This window comes from Micromys minutus, assembly GCF_963924665.1.
Source record: "Micromys minutus genome assembly, chromosome: 21".
Lineage (NCBI taxonomy): Eukaryota > Metazoa > Chordata > Mammalia > Rodentia > Muridae > Micromys > Micromys minutus.
In genome coordinates this window covers 45,174,356-45,192,632 of record NC_137956.1, presented here as the reverse complement: position 1 = coordinate 45,192,632, position 18,277 = coordinate 45,174,356, and the positions used below count along the sequence as shown (strand labels likewise).

General features: G+C 44.1%; 1 protein-coding gene across 1 annotated transcript in view; it reads right to left on the bottom strand.

Moving 5' to 3' along the window:
* GADL1 (glutamate decarboxylase like 1) overlaps window positions 1-18,277 on the bottom strand; it is a 173,543-nt gene that overhangs the window by 54,439 nt on the left and 100,827 nt on the right. Inside the window, exon 12 of the mRNA XM_080934135.1 lies at window positions 13,985-14,184. Within this exon, the coding sequence (XP_080790261.1) occupies window positions 13,985-14,184 (200 nt within the window). The remainder of the gene's footprint in view (window positions 1-13,984; window positions 14,185-18,277) is intronic.

Sequence of the window (18,277 nt, the reverse complement as noted above, 5' to 3'; positions counted from 1 at the left end):
ATCCAGCAAGCACAGGTAAAGCTATGTGGACAGATGTCCCTGGGGACGTCTCTACGGCCATACTCTGGGCCTTCCTAGGAGGACATGTCTTGTTAAGGGGATGAGATAAATCTTACATTCTAACACAAGTTTTAACTCTGGCATGAAAAGTCAGGGTGAGTCATATCTAACTTTTTCTGTATTTATTGGATTTATTCATTTTATTTTATGTGCCCGAATGCTTTGCCTACATGCATTTTTGTGTGCTGTGTGCATGCCGTTGCCATGGTGTTCAGAAAAGAATATCAGATCTCCTAGAACTGGACTTAGGCATGGCTGTGAGCAGCCATACAGGTATTGGGAACTGAAACTGGGTTGTCTGCAAGTGACCCTAACCACTGGACCACCTCCAGCCCCAACCATATCCACCTTCCCTGTGGGGGTTCAGCACAGATATTTGAATAACTTTGCTAGATTACAGGGAACATTTTGATGTGTCACATTTGCTTGGGTTTTACGCTTTAGATCAAAGAGCACAAACTGATCCTATCCAAGGCTAGATCAGAGGGAAAAGGAGCAGTGATCAATTCCATGTCACAAGTGAGGGGGTCTGGATGCAGATAGGAGTCTATGATGCCCTAATGGGTGTTAAGAGCATCATCTCCTCATAAGCAAAGGTGTCAGATACATAGGACTTGGGATATGATTGGAGCGGGGCAAGGCTGAAGAAAGTGAATAACACTGCCTGACTCTGATCTCCACAGAAACAGGGACATTTTACCAGGCCCACTCCTAGGGAAAGAGCTACAGACAGTCAGTGGCTGCTCAGAGAAGGAAAATGGTTTTCTGTAGGGAGAACCTTTTGATGGGTTATTCAAGCCCAAGTGTTCTGTCCTAAACAAATGTATATACAAGCAATGGTAAACAGACTTGGAAGGGTGTGGTGTGTGTGTGTGTGTGTGTGTGTGTGTGTGTGTGGAAAGGGAGGTCATGTTTGAGAGGAGAAATTGGAGGAATTAAAATGATTTAAATACCACACTCCTGTATGAAAGAATAAAAATGACCAATGTAGAGCCTCGGAATGTTGGACCTTGAAAACAACAGGTTCGATGATAAACTTAAAAAGCCCACAATGTTTGACTCAGTGTTCCAGGTGTAGTGCTCAAATGTATGTATCTAAGGAGATGTGAAAACCGTTGGAAAGAACGGTATTTGCCAGGGACCATTGTATTCTACTCTATGACAAAGGGGTGGGGGTGAGAGAAAGGGAGGGAAGGAAGCGGCACACTTAGCAAGAACTGGCTTCAAGGTTTATGCTCTTGACCATATAGCCATGGCAACATGATCACAACAGTGAGTTCTGTATAATCAATTACTTCTTGGGAAACTCTCCCCAACAAAATGTGTATACTTGAGTCCCATCTGATTACTTCACAGACCCGACTCATGCAGCCTTTTGTTTTTGTTTTTTCCCTAGTCTAGAATTGTCACAGAAGTAAAAAAACAAAAACTTCTAGAACCCATATTTTCGTTTCTGTTATGATCATTATGTCACTTGCTCTAGGAACCCCTCGAAATCATATTTATGTCTTTGTTTTAATCATCATATCACTTGCTATAGCATGACATTACTTGCTATAACCATTCTAAAATGTGGACACGAAGCACGAGTTTATAAAATTTGGCATTTTCCTTCAGACAATTTTATTTATATAGCTTTTTACTGAAGATATAATGCTGATCCTGACACATAGATATTACTTTTAAATAAATGAAATCTTGCAAAAATTCGGTTGGTACTAACTAGTCATACAGAATGTTTTATTTTAAAGAAATGTGTTGTATGCACACAAACAGAGCCACAAAAGGATTGACAGTCTACCTGCATAGTCACATCCCTGAATACTGTTTTCGGAATATGGTATAAAGTAGCCATTAGGTCTTGGAGACTTTAGTACACAGAAAAGGGTGATTCCAGCCATTAAGAAGTATCATAAATGGTGCTTGAGGTCAGTGGCAATCAAGAAATGCTAACAACACAGATACTGAACTGTTTTTGCCCTCACGGTGCTGGATACAAGACCAGTGGCATCAGGGAAAGTAAGCACATGGAAGGAGAGTAGGGACTGCTTAGGGCTACCCTTTCTGATTATGAATTGGCTAGAAAAAGTCAATCATATGAACATGCAGAGAAAGAAAGATATATATATATATATATATATATATATATATATATATATTTGAATATATACATGTGTGTGCATGTATGTGTACACATGTATTAAAACTACAGCCTTTTGTTGTATCTTCTCTAAACAATTACCCAGAAACAACTTTACAATACAGAGGTCAAAGATTGAAGGACTAGAGTGTTCTGAGTGACCCAGTTGCGCGGGATACACATTTAAACGAGCAGTCTCTGTCAATCAAACCCTGTGCTGTAAATGACATATCCCCAAAGATTGAGAGCAAAGCACTGAGAAACATAGATAATTTTATTCCGTTTTTCAACATTGTTTTGAAATAAAGCCCAAGGAAGGGCTAGAGAGATGGCTCAGTGGTTAGCATTTGCTGAGGACTCTGAAGGCCTGAATTTGGATCCCAGCACCCATGTAAGAAGACAAGCAAGGTCTTGCACACTCCTTTCGCCTCATCTCCAACGAAGCCAGAGACAGAAAAAAGGGTTGCTGTGGCTCACTAACAGAGACACTGACAGCTGAGTGCTCAAAGTAATGGGTGATAGAGGGGGGGCACCCAACATGCTCTCCTGACACCCATGAGTGTTCGCTGGAATGTGGAGTCCCCCAACATGGGTGCCATACACTCACAGACATGTCAAAATAAATGAATGAATGAAATCTTTTCAAAGTGAGAAGAAAATAAGAGCTATGTGCACAGTCTAACCAGAAGACACAGGCATGGGGTTAAATACCACGAGACACGTAGCGCACTGTTCAGTACAGTGTACTTGAGAGAGGGAGTGAGGACACCATGGATCTGACAGTCACTCTGCTCACTTGATCGTGGATGTGGTTCCATGCCTGGCTTCTGAAATGCAACTGTAAAGAAAAGCGTAAGCGCAGCAGAGAACACACACAACCTCTACCCAGACGAGGGAAGACTTGAAAATCATCCTTTATCTTAGCCTTCAAGACAGAAATGTGCAGGCAACGTGGTACACTTACAACAATGAACTATGACTATTACACCAGCCTCCCATGTCCCGAGACCCTGGCCAGTGCTCTACCTACCGGGAAACAAGTTATTTCAGTTTAGAGATTGCTAATGGGCTTCTGGTCAACCTTGTGACTGTAGATAAATCATGCAGGGTCGATCCCTGAACCTCCCTCAGATTCCTCATACATATAATAGAGATGTGGATACAGCCCAGAAAAGCCTTTGCCTGACATTATTATTATTTGGTGCTTGCTCTTGCTACGTGTGTTTTCTGTTTAAAACACTCCTGTCAAGTGGCTGAGGCCACCTTTCCAAACCAGGCCAAATCATTTCCGTCATAGTCTGCTCATGTAGCAGTTCTGTCTGGGGCTGAGTCTTCAACTACTCACATGTTCTCAGCACTTCTCTATCACCTCACCAAGGTTCAGAGAACATGACAGAAGAGGAGAGGAAAGACTGTAAGAACTAGAGTGCTGTGGAGTGCCTCCTGTGTGGCTCAGCCATTGCACTAATGAACCCATAGCGGTTGTGATCACCTGCACACCATGGGGCCTATGGACGTTCCATTATGAGGGGCCAGGCCCTGGTGAGGTCACCTCTTTCTTTGGCATTCATAGGCAACGGATGGTTGCTGAGGAAAAGGAGAGCCATTTTCTTCAGTGATGTAGCCATGGGTGTATACAGGAGACTATACACTCCTATAAATGACCCCGGTAATAAAGCTCATTAGTTTATCAGAGAAACAAACAAAAGAAAGTTAGGACAGACACAGGAGTAATTGGGAAGAGAAAGAGAATTTGTGAAGGGGGAAAGGAGACAAGAGAGGGTTATCAGGAGTGAATGTGACCAAAATGTCCATATGAAAGTTTTATAGTAAAATCGATTGTTACATATAATTGATATATACTCACAGTAAAACCAAAAAAAAAAAAAAAAAAAAAAAAAAAAAGCCTTTGGCTTTGTTAACCACATAGAACAGGTCTTATGTTGAGGAGGATGATCAACCCGAAGTTCCTGTCAGAATCTGTCTAACTAAGCCTGGGGACTAAGCAGCCATCACAACAACGGTGTCGAACAGTGGTGCTCTCAAACATGAAATCTGGAATACCTGGCTAATGCTGTTTCCATGAGACAGAGTTCCAGTGTCCAGCTTCTTTGAGCACGGCTGGGCACGACAAGTGGCGTGGTCTCCGCCATAAGGAGCCAGCGTTGACCTTTCTCTCACTGAGGTGCTTGGATGACATCATACTGTTAACTGAAAACGAGGCACTGCCTGTCATGTTAGCTGTACTCCATGTGTGAGGAAAGGGTCCCTATGCTCACTGGGCAGCCACTGTGACAGCATCCCATCTCTACACACCAGTGTCCCCAGAAGGGACAGGCAGAGCTAGAGCATGTTCTCTTTCTGTACCTGCCTCTCTGTATGTAGCAAGACTCTTCCCCAGGGCCTTACGGAAATCTCCCCGTGTCTTACTGGCTGAGCCACACACCCAACTCTGCACTGAACGTTGGCAAAGCAATGTTGTCACTCAGAACACTCCTCCCGCAGTGACATCAAGTTCCTGATGGTAAGGACCAAGAGAGAGTAGGTCTTGGGCAAGCAGTCATCGGTGTCTCTGACTGGTCTTTCGTTACAGGCCTTCCCAGTTTCCAACATCCTTATAGGCACTGGACTCTCCAGGGGTAGAGAGGCACACATTTCCTAAGCAAGTCAGACCAGGGCGATGGTGTTTTCTCTCAACAGATCAACTATCAATATCTCCTTCATGCCAACTGTTACACAGAACATGGCTCAGAGACAATAATTAAGAAGCACTTATATTAGGACCGTGGATCTTCTTCATACATGAAATGGGGTCTCAGAGGGAATCTATATACGTTCTGAGTAACTTCTGTCTGCATTTCTGCAGATGGCTTATTATTTAGTTTTAAAGATGAAATCAACTTAAAATTAAAGCATGCTTCTACTTATTAGAGAACCTTCTATTATATGGAAAAATCCAGGTTTAAAAAAAATGTACATTCAGTTTGGGGCAGATAGGTTTCTTTCCATCAGAGCTATACAAGTAAGCTGACTTCAAAACTAGCTTTAATTTCAATAAATGCTTGTGCCTCCCAGTAAGTCTGGCATAGAAGACAGAGGAGAAAAGGTATGTATATCAACAGAAGCCTTCTCAAAGCTTACTGGGGGAAAGGCTTACCTTAGTATCCTCGCTTGCTGTTGAGGTTTTTTGAGCCAGCATCATATTCAAAATGTGGCTCATCTTATGCAGACAATCCTTTCCTAATGCTGCAGACCTTGCTCTCCAAGTTGTTACATTTAAATGTTTGCCTCTGGACTGGCTCAGCAGTTTAGAACACTTGCTGCTCTTTAGAGAACCAAGGTTCCGTTTCCAGCACCCACATGACACCTCATGGCTGCCTGTAACTGCAGCTCCAGGGAATCGATCACCCTCTTCTGGATTCTGGGGGTTCAGAACCATCCGTAACTCGAGTTCCAGGGGATCCAACACTTTCCTCTGGCCTCTATAGGTATCAGATATGTTGCACACACATACATGTAGGCAAAGCACTCAGACACATGATGTAAAAATAAATAAACCTGACATGCTAGGATTTTGTGTTCTTCTGGCAAACCATTATTTTCTTCCTGCAAAGAGCCTCATTCTGCATTCACCAGCCAGTGAAGAGTTTCCCTGTGACACCCCAGGCTGAGTTTATCTCTGGGTGTCGTCTCAAAATTTCTTCTGATGGATTCATGGAGGCTCCTGGAGCTCTGGAGGCTTTCTCCATCTGTTCTCTTTGCCTTGACTCTGGTAGAATTTGTGTGATGCACACCAGTCGCACACTTAATTCTGTTCCACTGTGTTTGCTTTCCAAATTATCAAGGTTTAAAAAAATATTGATTTGTTTGTGGAGGGGAGCTTGTGTGTGTGTATGTGTGTGTTTTCATGTGTGTTTATGTGCATGCTTTTGTGTGTGTGTGTGCATGCTTTCATGTGTTTGTGTGTTTGTGGGCACACTTTCAAGTGTGGGTATATGCTCAGGCTTTCATGTGTGTGTGTGTGTGTGTGTGTGTGTGCACGCATGCTTTTGTGTATGTGTGTGTATATATGCTTTCGTGTGTTTGTGGGTATGTGTGCATGCTTTTGTGTGTTTGTGTGTTTATGTATATATGGGTGTTTTCAAGTGTATGGGTGCACATGCTTTTGTGTATTTGTGGATGTTTATGTGTGTGTGAATGCTTTCATGTGTGTGTATGTACATGTACATGTATTTGCTTGTTTGTATGTATGTGTGCATGCTTTCATATATGTGTGCACATGCTTTCATGTGTTTGTGTGTGATTGTGTGTATAAGCATGCCTTCATGTGCATATGCATGCTTTTGTGTTTGTGTATGTGCATGCTTTCATGTATATGTATGTGTGTGTGCATACTTCCATGTGTATGTATGTACATGCTTTCTTATGTGCCTGTGTGTGTGTGTGTGTGTGTGTGTGTGTGTGTGTGTGTGTATGACTGACTGTATCCATGCTGCATGTATGTAGGTTACTACAGAAGCCAAAAAAGGATGTTGGTACTCCCCAGTGCTGCTGTGAGCCACCTAAAGTGAGTTGTGGGAATAGAACCCGGGTCCTCTGAACGAACAAGTGTTCTCAGCCACTGAGCCATCTCCCCAGCCCATTGAATGATGAGTTTAGAGAAAATAAATCTGAAAGTGTTGGTCCTGCTGGATTCTGCCCTTTCCTGTTATAAGAGCCCAAGGCATTGGATAGCACTACTGACTTCCTCCAGACAGGAAATGGTTATTCCCTCAGCTTTCACACAAGCCAGTGCAGTGGATTCTATCTACCAGAGAGACTGCAGCTCCTGAGTCAGGGGGATTAATGAATGGCTCGCTGGAGACCCAATAAAGCAGCAGAATGAAAGCTTTTGCTGCTTGTCGTTGGTGAGACTTGCACAAATGGTTCTTCTAACCTGCTTTAAAAACTGCCCCCCCCCCAGTGACCATCCATTTAACTCCAATGCCACAACAAAGGCCTAGGAGGGGCTCCCAGCAACAGGTGGCCCTGGCTGTGAAAGCAGGGTGGGCCTTTCTAGGCAGCTGTCAGAAATACAGTCACCCACTCCTCACACTCACTCTCCCCTCTCTCTCTTTGGTGTGTGTACATGTGTGTAGGTGAGTGTGTTCATGTGTGTGTTCATTGTGTGAATGCATGTGTGTGTTCATGTGTATGGGTGGGTGTGTACATGTGGGTGTGCATGAGTGTGTGTTCCTGTATGTATTCATCATATGGGTGCATATGTGTGGGTAGGTGTGTGTATGTGTGTGTTCATGTGTGTTCATTGTCTGGGTGCATGTGTGCGCATGTGTGTGGATGTGTGTGTGTGCATGTGTGTGTGTTCAAATGTGTGTGTTTATGTGTGTGTTCATTTTGTGTGTGTGTGTGTGTGCATGTGGAGGTAAGAGTGACACTGTTTGCTTCAGTTGTACCTCTCCTTATTTTTTTAGACAGGATCTCTCGCTAACCCTTGAGTCACTGATTTACCTAGAGGACCCAGCCAGCAGCAATCACAGGGATCTTCCTGGCCCAGAGTGCTCAGTCCTGTGATTCCAGAAACAGCCAATGTACCTGGAGCTTTTCTTTCCTTTCTTCTTTCTTTTCTTTTCCTTTCTCTTCCATTCTTTTTTCATGTTTTAAAAGTTTTATGTATCTATGTATGTGTTTGTTCATGATATGTGTGTGAGTATGTGTGTGTGTGTGTGTCTGTGTGTGTGTGTGTGTGTGCATGTATGTGCCCGTGAAGGCCAGAGAGGGTGCCAGATCCCCTGGAATTACTGGCAGCTGTGAACTGCCTCCCAAGCATGCTAGGAAAAGAGCTCTCTCTGGTCCTCTGCCAGATCGGCAAGTGCTTTGAACACTGGATTACCTCTCCAGTCTTATGTTGACTTTTATGTAGTATTAGGTATCCAAGCTCAGGTTCTCATGCTTCTATAGCCATTATTTTTTCTTTTTCTTTTTCTTTTTTTAACTGAGCCATCTCCCAGCCCTAGAAGAGGTGAGGTTAATCCTGGCTCATCCTCCCACCCAGGTTTTCAATAATGCCCACTTGGTGTACCTTGCTTTTGGCTCACAGGAACACTGATTCTTCAACAGCCCAAAGAAAAGGGATTTTTGAATCATGGCTGCTTCTTGAGAGAGATGCCGTGCTCCCAGGTGGAATGGGGGAATGTCATGGGGAGCAGTAGAAACCCCAGCAGTGGACCCCTTCTCTTCTCACTAGATCCTGACAGCCCACGTGATCTTCACATCTTAAACAAGTCTGCTGTCTCGGAGATCAGGAGGACCAGGATGAAACTATCTCCTAGGCATGACATGACCCTCAAACTCATGAACTCACGACAGCTGTGGTGGCCTGCACGAAGTAAAGCCATCTGACAATCCAGTCTGACGAGGGAGGGCTTCAGGAGCCCCCACTATGCTCCAGTGGATAATTCTGCAGCTGTGTCTGTATGGGCTGCACAGAGTGGGCTGAGAGGTGGGTAACAGAAAATCAAAACAGGAGGACATGAAGGTGGGAGGGATGTGGTAGAGATCCAAGAAGAGTTAGAGGGAGTGTGGGGGGGGGGTGAATACAAACAAATACATTGTATATGTGTATGAAATAATGAAAGAATAAATACAAATGTTGTATTAAAATATACCTTCTCTCGCTTTGACAGGGGAGGAGAGAGAATTATTTGGACTCTGGCCTATATAAATCTGATCCTTCCATCTTAAGGTAAACATAGATTTCAGAATGAAGCTCTGCTTAGATGCGGAAACAGGGAAGAGTGATGATTCTGGCTGGCCAGGGTAGGCAGGAGCAGGGGACAGACATGCTGCACAGGTCTTCAGTATCTAAGACACCTGAGGGAAGCCCTGGGGAATGATATCTTAGCTGCACCAGGATATCAATGATGTCTGTGTATTTTCTATTCGGTCCCCTCATCAGGCCCGGCTTGCTGGGCACAGCAGTGATCTACTAAGGAAGGTGTCCCCTCCCCTCTCCCATGGAGGTAAAGCAACTAGTTAACTGAATAGGAATGTTAAGAGGCAGAGCTTTCTGAACATGGGTGACCTTTGGTAAACTCCAGTGTGAATTCCCATGTACTTAGGGACAAACAATATCACAACAATACTGCTGTGGTTGAAGCAGATAATCTGACCCATGTCATTCCAGGGCCAGTTTGTGGCATCTGATGAGAACTCACTGCTGAGTGTAAGGGATTCTGCAAACCAACTCATGGTAGCTTGCAGTTAGGACAGCATGGTATTTGCTCCCCTTAAACGGCTCGTGTATTTGAATGTCTGGTTTCTGTTTGGTGAAACTGTTTGGGAAGGATCAGGGGGTGTAGCCTTGGGGTGGATTTTAAGGTTTCAAAAGCTGTACCTGGTCTATGCCTCCTGCCCACCTGCCTGCCTGCTGCTGGGCTCCCAGCCATTATAATCATGGACTAATCCCCAAAACTGTAAGCAAGCCCTCAATTAAATGTGTTCCTTTATAAGCCATTTTGGTCACTGTATCTCTTTATAGCCCTAGTAAACCTAAGACAAAGGCCGAGAGTGTTAATTGGGATTTTTTTTTTTTCTCCTGAGAGCCAGCAACCTGCCTTTAACCTCACGGTTCACACCAAAAGAACAGTCACCAGAGCTAATATTTAACCTTTTCTAAAAATCAGGGCTACAAGCCAAGCCATAAGTTCAGAGAGAAATTAGACCAGGATTCTAAGATTCTAAATCCTAAAGAAACATTCTGAGCATGTAACTTCACGGTCCTTCAGAGAGAGGTCATTTAAAAGGACTTTGTCCTGTTTTTTGGCGGTGGGCACAGAAGAACAATGTGACTATTGCCGACCCCAGGATTATATTGTTGTCCATCAAAAGTGTGGAAAGATGAGGGGCCCAAACACCCATCTGTGAATAATGGCAGGAAAACAGAGGGGTGCTTTTCTCAAATATTTAAATATAGGTCACAGAGCCTGCGGCGCTGTTCACGGAAATGTTAATTCCACTCAATTCAACTTGACAAACGTTTACAAACAATAAGGATTTGTTGAATTGAATTGAAATGTTAACATTTATCCTCCTGTGATACTGCATCTGAAAGAATTAGAAAGTATCCGTAGACTATAAACTCCATTCCACCCTGAGATGAATATTAACTTCAGAATAAATACCATCATCAAATATTTATATCCTGTCTTATTTCAAGACACCTGTCACCGAATCACTTAGAGGCTTTGGCAAAACAACACGGCACCCTGACACATTTAAATAGTACAAGAAAATAAGGAAACGGGGGGGGGGGGAGGACAGAGCATCCTGACTTTTATTTTAATTTAACGGCAGGTATGAATATTTATTATAAACAGTCTCCTGTTCTCATTGCTGGGTCATTGTCTCTGTATTTCTAGCAGGGGCATATTAACCCCATCTCTAGTTAAGGCACGTTCCTCTCAAGGTCTAACAGGTTTTTTTTTTTTTAATACTGATTTATTTAATTGTATGTGTACATGTGTATGTGTGCTTGGGTATATGTATGCACAGCAGCACGTGTGTGCAGGAACTCACAGGAGGTCAGAAGAGGATATTAGATCCCCTGGAGTGACAGGCAGTTGGGAGCTACCATGTGGGTGCTGGGAACTGAACAGGGTCTTCTACAAAATCACGTAAGCACTCTTAACCACTGAGCCATGTCTCCATGTCTCACTGGGACCCAGCAGACTGGGACCCAGGAGTGGGTGAGGGAGGAGGAGTCGCAAACTCAGGTAGCAGACTTGGGGGAGCAGCATCAGGTCTACTGTATTGTGCAGCAGCAAGCATTTTCATTCAGCCTTTGGACCACTGGGGGATCAACACAAGCTCTGGAGTAGCCAACCATCCCATCGGCAGTTTGGGAAGGTGCCGGGCTACCAGCCCCTCAGGTGCACAAGACCTTATTAGGTACAGAACAAGTGCAGTCAGAAAGAAAGTCAGAAGTCAAGGCGTTTACTTCCATAAAGATGGGGAAGCATCCACTGCCCTGTTCTGAGCTTCTTCCAGGGTTCTGCCAGTTTGCCACGATCATCTTACTTTGTACAACACAGTGTGCCACGGATATGGTCACTCATGCTATTAGGGTGGTATGGAGGACTCCGTGTGTGTGTGTGTGTGTGTGTGTGTGTGTGTGTGTGTGTGTGTTTTACAGTGTAGTCACTTGTATGTTTAGGTCATAGGACTGCCTAATGTGTTGCTCTTTGCCTTCCACATTGTTTGAAGCAGGCTATCCTTATTGTTCTCCATACCCTGCGCCAGAGCTGCACACTGGGGGACCCTCCTGTCTCCCCTTCGGAGTGCTAGGATCACAGATATGCACTAGCTACCACGTTTGGCTTAACCTAGGTTTGGGGGACCCAAATCTGAGTTTTCGTGCTTGCACGAGAAGAGCTTAACCACTGAGCCATCTCTCCAACCCTCCTGGGCTATCTCTAATCTTAATAGCCGTTCATTGCAGGTTGGGGTCCGGATCCTCCACATTTCTTTTCTGAGACACAAATCCTGCAGAGATGTAGGAAGCTGGAGGCATATGATAACCTCTAAGGAGGAATGTCCTCACTAGCAAATAAGACCAGAGGGCAGGGAAGTGTGGAAGAAGAAATTCAGATAAAGGGGTTCAAAAGGCTGTTGGCATACATTCTGCTTGCAAAGCTGTTTTTAGTAGCTAGTTAAACTATGTGTAAATGGCTATATAAAACATAAAAAGTATTCGTTCCTGAAATGGACCCAGAGTCCTGCATCTCTGTCTTCTATTACCTTCCTCTCCCAAGTTCCCCTATCTCCCGCAGATAGGTTGGCGTTGATAATTACCTATCTCTGACCCAACACCACTTTGACTATTAGATAAAAATCTTTGAAATGTAAAAGTTAGCAGACTGCTACCTCTCACCAGTCCAAAAGCTAGAATCTCATCAGATAGCCTTTAGAACCCAGAAAGAGGTTCACAATGCTTTCCTCTCATCTGCCCACCTGCCATTCCCAGCAAGGTATTTGTTAAATGTCTTGACTTCTGGCTTACTTTCTGACTGCACTTGTTCTGTGCTTGATAAGGTCTCATGTACTACTCCTTGGTAGAATGAGTTTCAGGAGGCAAACTTAATCTGTGTTCCAAAATGATGATCAATAATGTTTGCCACAAAGCCGTTTCTTGTTTTCTTGGTGCTAAGAGTTGCGGGTTGCATTGAGCGTGTCCATAACAGTATTAGACAGTATTTATAGGCACCAAGCCAATTCCTTTGTGTTCTTTTGTGTGTATGTCTACTTTGCCTGCATGTGTGTCTGTTTATCATATGTGTGCCTGGTTCCTGCAGAAGCTAGAAGAAGGTGTCAGACCCCCTGAAACTGGAGTTGCTGACCTTTGTGGGTGATCTGGGTCTTTGGGAAGATTGGCCAATGCTTTTACCTACGGAGCCACCTCTCCAGCCTCCCGAAACATGTCCGAACGAACGATCACTCAAATTACTGACTTCTGACTTCTTACAGTGCCAAAGCCAACCCCTTCCCTGTAGTGTACAGGGCACTTTCTGCCCCTTGAGGTTGAACTGCAGCCTCTGTGGCCACTGCATATACAAGGTACATACACACTCACTTGGGCAAACACTCATCCAATAAAATGAAGAGAAATAAAATCTTCAAAAAAACAATTAGAAAGAACTTCCATTATTGTTCCTTGCTGGAGTAAGACTGAGAGGTAAAGCTAGTCCACACACTTTTCCAAGACACACTGGGCTTTGAGTTGGTTTGCTTTGTCACTGAGGGCGGTGCATCCCTCTCATCCCAGCACTCAGGAGGCAGAGGCAGGGGGATCTCTAAGTCTGAGGCCAACCTTGTCTACATAGTGAGTTTCAGAATAGCCAGGCTCCATAGTGAAACCTTGTCTTGAATAAAAAGAAATTAAAGTTGAATCAGTTTTTCCATCTGCTGTGCTTGTAATAGACTCGTAAAGTACAGCAGGCAGAGGCTGGAACTATGGGTCTCTGTTTACTCAGCATATATTAGCATATACTCCATTTCATCAGGTTCCACTGTCTGATGTAATGTAGAATGAAGAGGTTTGGATTCCTTCGAAGAAGAACATCTGGATTGGGAAAGGCTAATTTTTAAGGTATATAATTAAATGTATCCATTTATTTATTTTTGAGACAGGATGTTTATTTACAGCCATGGCTGGTCTTGACTTCCCAGAAACCCTGCTGCTTCAGCCTCCTAAGGCTATAGTTCCAAGTCTGCCACTAGTCTAGGTCTCAGGAGCTTGTATTATATTTCCTTCATTCTGCCTCTCACTTGTGCCCCTCGGGGGCTTGAAGAGAGGATAGTAGGACTTCTCTGTCATACATCTAAGACATAGTAGGCTTGAAGGGTATGCTTATTGTGTGTAAGAAGGAACTCGGAAGTAAAGAGTATGTGTGGAATCTACCAATGCTAATTTTGTTTGGTCTCTCTAACACACACACACATGCATGTGCACACATGTACATGCACATGTAGACACACACATGCACCCAAACATGCACACTTTCACACAGATATACACACATGAACACACACATGAGCACATACATATACATGCATACATATGCACTCATACACATGCACACACATGTACATGTAGACACACATGCACAAAACCACAGGCACACTTTCACACACATATGCACATGAACACACACATACACACACACATGTACACTCACACACGCAAATATGCACACAATCACGCTTGCACATACACGTGCATGCACATACCGAGATAGAGCAAAGGCACGATTAACTCTCTCCTCAAGTCCCGATGTGCCCAGGGCCTTCCAGGTCATCCAGAACTTGAATGCATCAGGTCTCCTGCTGCACTGGATGGACTTGTCTCCTGTGTCATAGCTGACATCGTAGAATTTATCCTGCTGGAACAGATACGTTGCTTTGGCAGAGTAGCACTTCTTAAGAAGATCCTTTGAAAAAGAAAGAAAGGAGAGTCTGAGTCCATTCACTTTAAGCTTCGTGTCAAATATACACAGAAACGAACCTGCTTGACATTGGTCTACTTGTCCTGAGGCACACACACTGCCTGCCGACATTGGATAAGGTCGAAATCCAAAGCTCATCCTGGAGCAGTCAGTGCAAGACTCACCCTCCTAGTGGCACCAGGTCCTGGGAGGGTCTAAGAGGACCAAAGGCTCCATATCTACACTAGCAAGGCCTGGCTTTCTCAAAGAAATAAATCTCTAAGTCACTCAAAGCGACTCTAAGAAAACAAAATCTTGGTCCACCGTGGTATTTTACACAGTTTCACAGGCAAAAGCTAAGCTTTTAAATCTCCATTTTAAACAGATCTCCACAGCGAACAGCCAGATGAGACAAAGGAAGAGCTAATCTAGAGGAAGAGTGAAACAGGATTGGACCAGTGGCTCATCATCCGGAGCATCCACCTCCCTTGCTCTTTTGTCTGTTTCACCCTGATCTTACTTGCAACCAAAACTCCATTCCCACGCCTGGACTGGTGATTTTTCACACAGCGACTATGACCCTCACCTGTTACTTGAATGGAAGCCATGCTGTCTTTAGTAACAGAGAAAGTTCACATAGCCCAGTCGCCCACAGCCCTACAACTTCCTAAGAGTCCTTACGAGGGCCCCACTCCCCTCTGTTGACCATTCTCCATTGATCATGGCCCCCGTACAGGCTTAGACTTTTAGTTTGCACTGGTTTTTGTTTAACATTATCTGTAAACCATTAGACTGTGCGCAGCTTATATGTGAGTTCTAGACTTCAGCAACCCTTTACATGACTGTCACTCTCCACCTTGGGCTTGCCTTCCACTGGGTCCCCTCTCCAAGCTCTTCCCTCCACCTCCGCTTCCCCACTGGTCAGGTCTGGTTGGCTTGTGTGCATTGGCTTTATGGCCGTGTAGTTTCCATGTCATGAGCAGTTGAGGCACATTTTCTTTCTGTGTGACCAAGCAGGGATTACTCCCTATCTGTCTCCACATCTACAGAGCTGACTCTTTGTTGGACAATGATGTACCTCCACGGAGCCACAGGCTTTCTCCACCTCACTTATGAGTGGAATAAACAGAAAGTAGAAGAACTCTCTCTCTCTCTCTCTCTGGAGCTTCACTGAAGGAAGCAAGTACTGGGGGCAGGGAAAGAAACTTGAGGATTTATAGCCTAGCCCCACTTCCTGTCTGATCTCTGCTTCCTGTTCTGTCAGGAGGTAAGGAAGTGAGGAACACTGATTGAGCTTTCTGCCACTATTCCTTCCCCTCCACAATGGGCTCCATCCCCTAAAACTGGGAACCAAGATAAACCCTTCTCCCTTAAGTTGGTTCTTGTCAGGTATTTGGTTAGAGCAATGAGGAAGGTCACTAATCTATAGGGGTCCTAGAGGATATTCTCATCATCTCAGAGAATTTATTAAAAACTCTTTACTTAACTAATTATCTTCCAGTGGAACAAAAGCATTAAGGTAACACCTTCTGGATGAAGATGAGTTTCCCTCACCAGGGGCTCTCCTCCCTGCTGGCATGGCGCACACACCCAGCTGGGCTCCTTTACTGATCTACAGATCTGTGCATCTCTAAAGCTTGCCAGAGAAGTTTCTCCCTTCAGTTGATGATGCCTGACAGACTCACACTGGTCACGCAGCAAGTAAGACAACTATATCCCTCCCTCCTCCACAAGCTCACAGATCGTTTGGAAGTGGAGTCGGGATGCTGCTAAGAGGCAATGGATGACCACAGGAAACAGAGTTTTCCAGTCACAGCAGAGCGGATGAGCTCATAGTGGCTATAGCAGATTGCACTGGACCTGTGCAAGCTCAAGCCAGACAAGATCCCAGCAGGGAGACACGGAAGACGGCCATGAAATTCCACCTCTAGCTGGGGAGTTTTCTTTAAGAGTGTCTCTTCTATGTCATTCTGAGTGGGATAGCCCAGTCACAAAAGAACAGACATAATATGCAGTCACTGATAATTGGATGCTAACCCCAGAAAGCTCTGAACACCCCAGAAATAACTCACAGACTATATGAAGTTCAAGAAAAAACAAAGGCCAAAAAAAAGAAAGAAAGAAAATGAAAAAAAGAAAGAAAATAAAAAACCATTATGCTTAATTTTTACACACCAAGAAAACTTTGACTATTTCCAGGTTACATCTTGTTTTACATGTACTTTATGTTCATTGTAACTAGTAAGATTTTAATGCACACTATCAAACCTTTAAAAAAAATCAAGTACTGACAAAAATGTATTCATATACTTTTATGCAAAAATGCTTAAATCTGTACATTTATCTTTGTTTTTTAAAATAAAGTTGTTCAAGTTATTTTTTTTAAAAAAAGTGTCTCTCCTTGTGGGGTGACCCTGTTTCAGTGACAGCTACTTACCCAGGTATATGAGCAACCCTGATGGACTAATGAGGCTTAAAATCAAAAGGAAGAAGAAATTGGGGGAGGAAAGTAAATAAGATCAAATCCACTGAACAAAATTCTCAAGGATCTGACAAAAGCAAGAGAAAGATGAGTTTTCTATTTTAATATCAGTATTGTCTTTTGTGAATTTTAATATGGGTTCAAACACATTTCATTACAAAACTTTACATGGCTTTACACAGTATAAAGCATGATACAGGAACTATGAGGAGGAGCCCTAAATCTCTATAAAATTACAAAGGAAGGCAACCCAGCTCAGATGACCATCCTTAATGGTCATCGCACAAAACAGATTCTAACCTGGGCGTTAAGGTTGCAAACGTGCCTAGTTTAAGTCTACTTGGGTTTTCCCAACAGTCTCTGGCTGATCACAGCTGTGGCCATTGAATTTCCTCCACTGCACTGGTTGGAAAAATGTACCTGTACATATAGTAAATGTCAGCACTAAAAATAAAATCCTTTACTTCCTGTTGTGCTAAGGGTCAGAGGGGCTGCGTTGGAATGTCCATATTCACACCCTTGTTGCTAGCAGGTTGGTATACACCAGAGATATGAACCCAGCCACAAGAATCCAGAGAGGATGTCAGTTGCTGTATACTGGGATATTAACTCAAATTGTCCTTAGGGATCACCAGACAAGGTATGCTGTGGGAAGGGAGGAAAGCCCAACTTTGTAGAGATCTGACTTACGGCATCTAGATCTGCAAGCACAGCTGGATCAGGACTGAGTGGTACCCATGCCCAGGACCATGTCTCCTACTCCCCTATTGTCTGTACTGATCCCATTCTGACCAGAAGGTCAGCAGCCGGCCTCAGAACTAGGCTGGCCTAGGGGGACCTGTGATCATGGGGGAAGCCCTTTGCAGAGGATGGGCAGTGCTGGAGAGACCTTTCTTCTCCTGGCCTGCTGACAAAGGCCCTCACCTAACTACACTCTCAGTCAGCTGCTCCAATCTCCTCTAGGCTCACATCAGCCTCCCTCTTGGTGGGGCTGGATTGGCTATTTGCAATAAGAACTTGGCGTGAGGCAGCTTAGACTGTCCTAACCCTGATTTCTGACCACTAAAGTCTTCATCCCTTTTCTAGGTTCTAGCTTCTCCCAGGCACCCTGTTACATCTCTTTAACTAATTAATTGGCTGCTAATGACTTCTTTCCTGTTCCTTCCCGTGCTGTGTGACCACAAACCCTCCCTGAATTCCCCTGTGTTCAGAATCAATCTCATTTCCCTGAGAAGATCTTCTTTCCCCCAAGGAACTGGTTCTTGAACCCCTTCTGTTTTTGTTATTTACTGTGTGTGTGTAAGTGCTGTGTATGTGTGTGCTGGTTAATTTTTATGCCAACTTGATGCAAGATAGAGCCATCTGAGAAGAGGGGCTCTCAACTGAGAAAATGATTCAGGGGGTCCCAGTCCATTGTGGGTGGGGCCACCCCTGGGCTGATTGAAGGTCTTGGGTTCTATAAGAAAGCAGGCTGAGAAAGCCATGGGAAGCAAGCTATTAAGCAACATCCCTTGTTGCCTCTGCATCAGCTCTGGATTTCAATGATGGGCTGAAATATGGGAGCATAAGCAGAAAAAACACTCTCATCCACAAGTTGCTTCTGGTCATGCTGTTTCA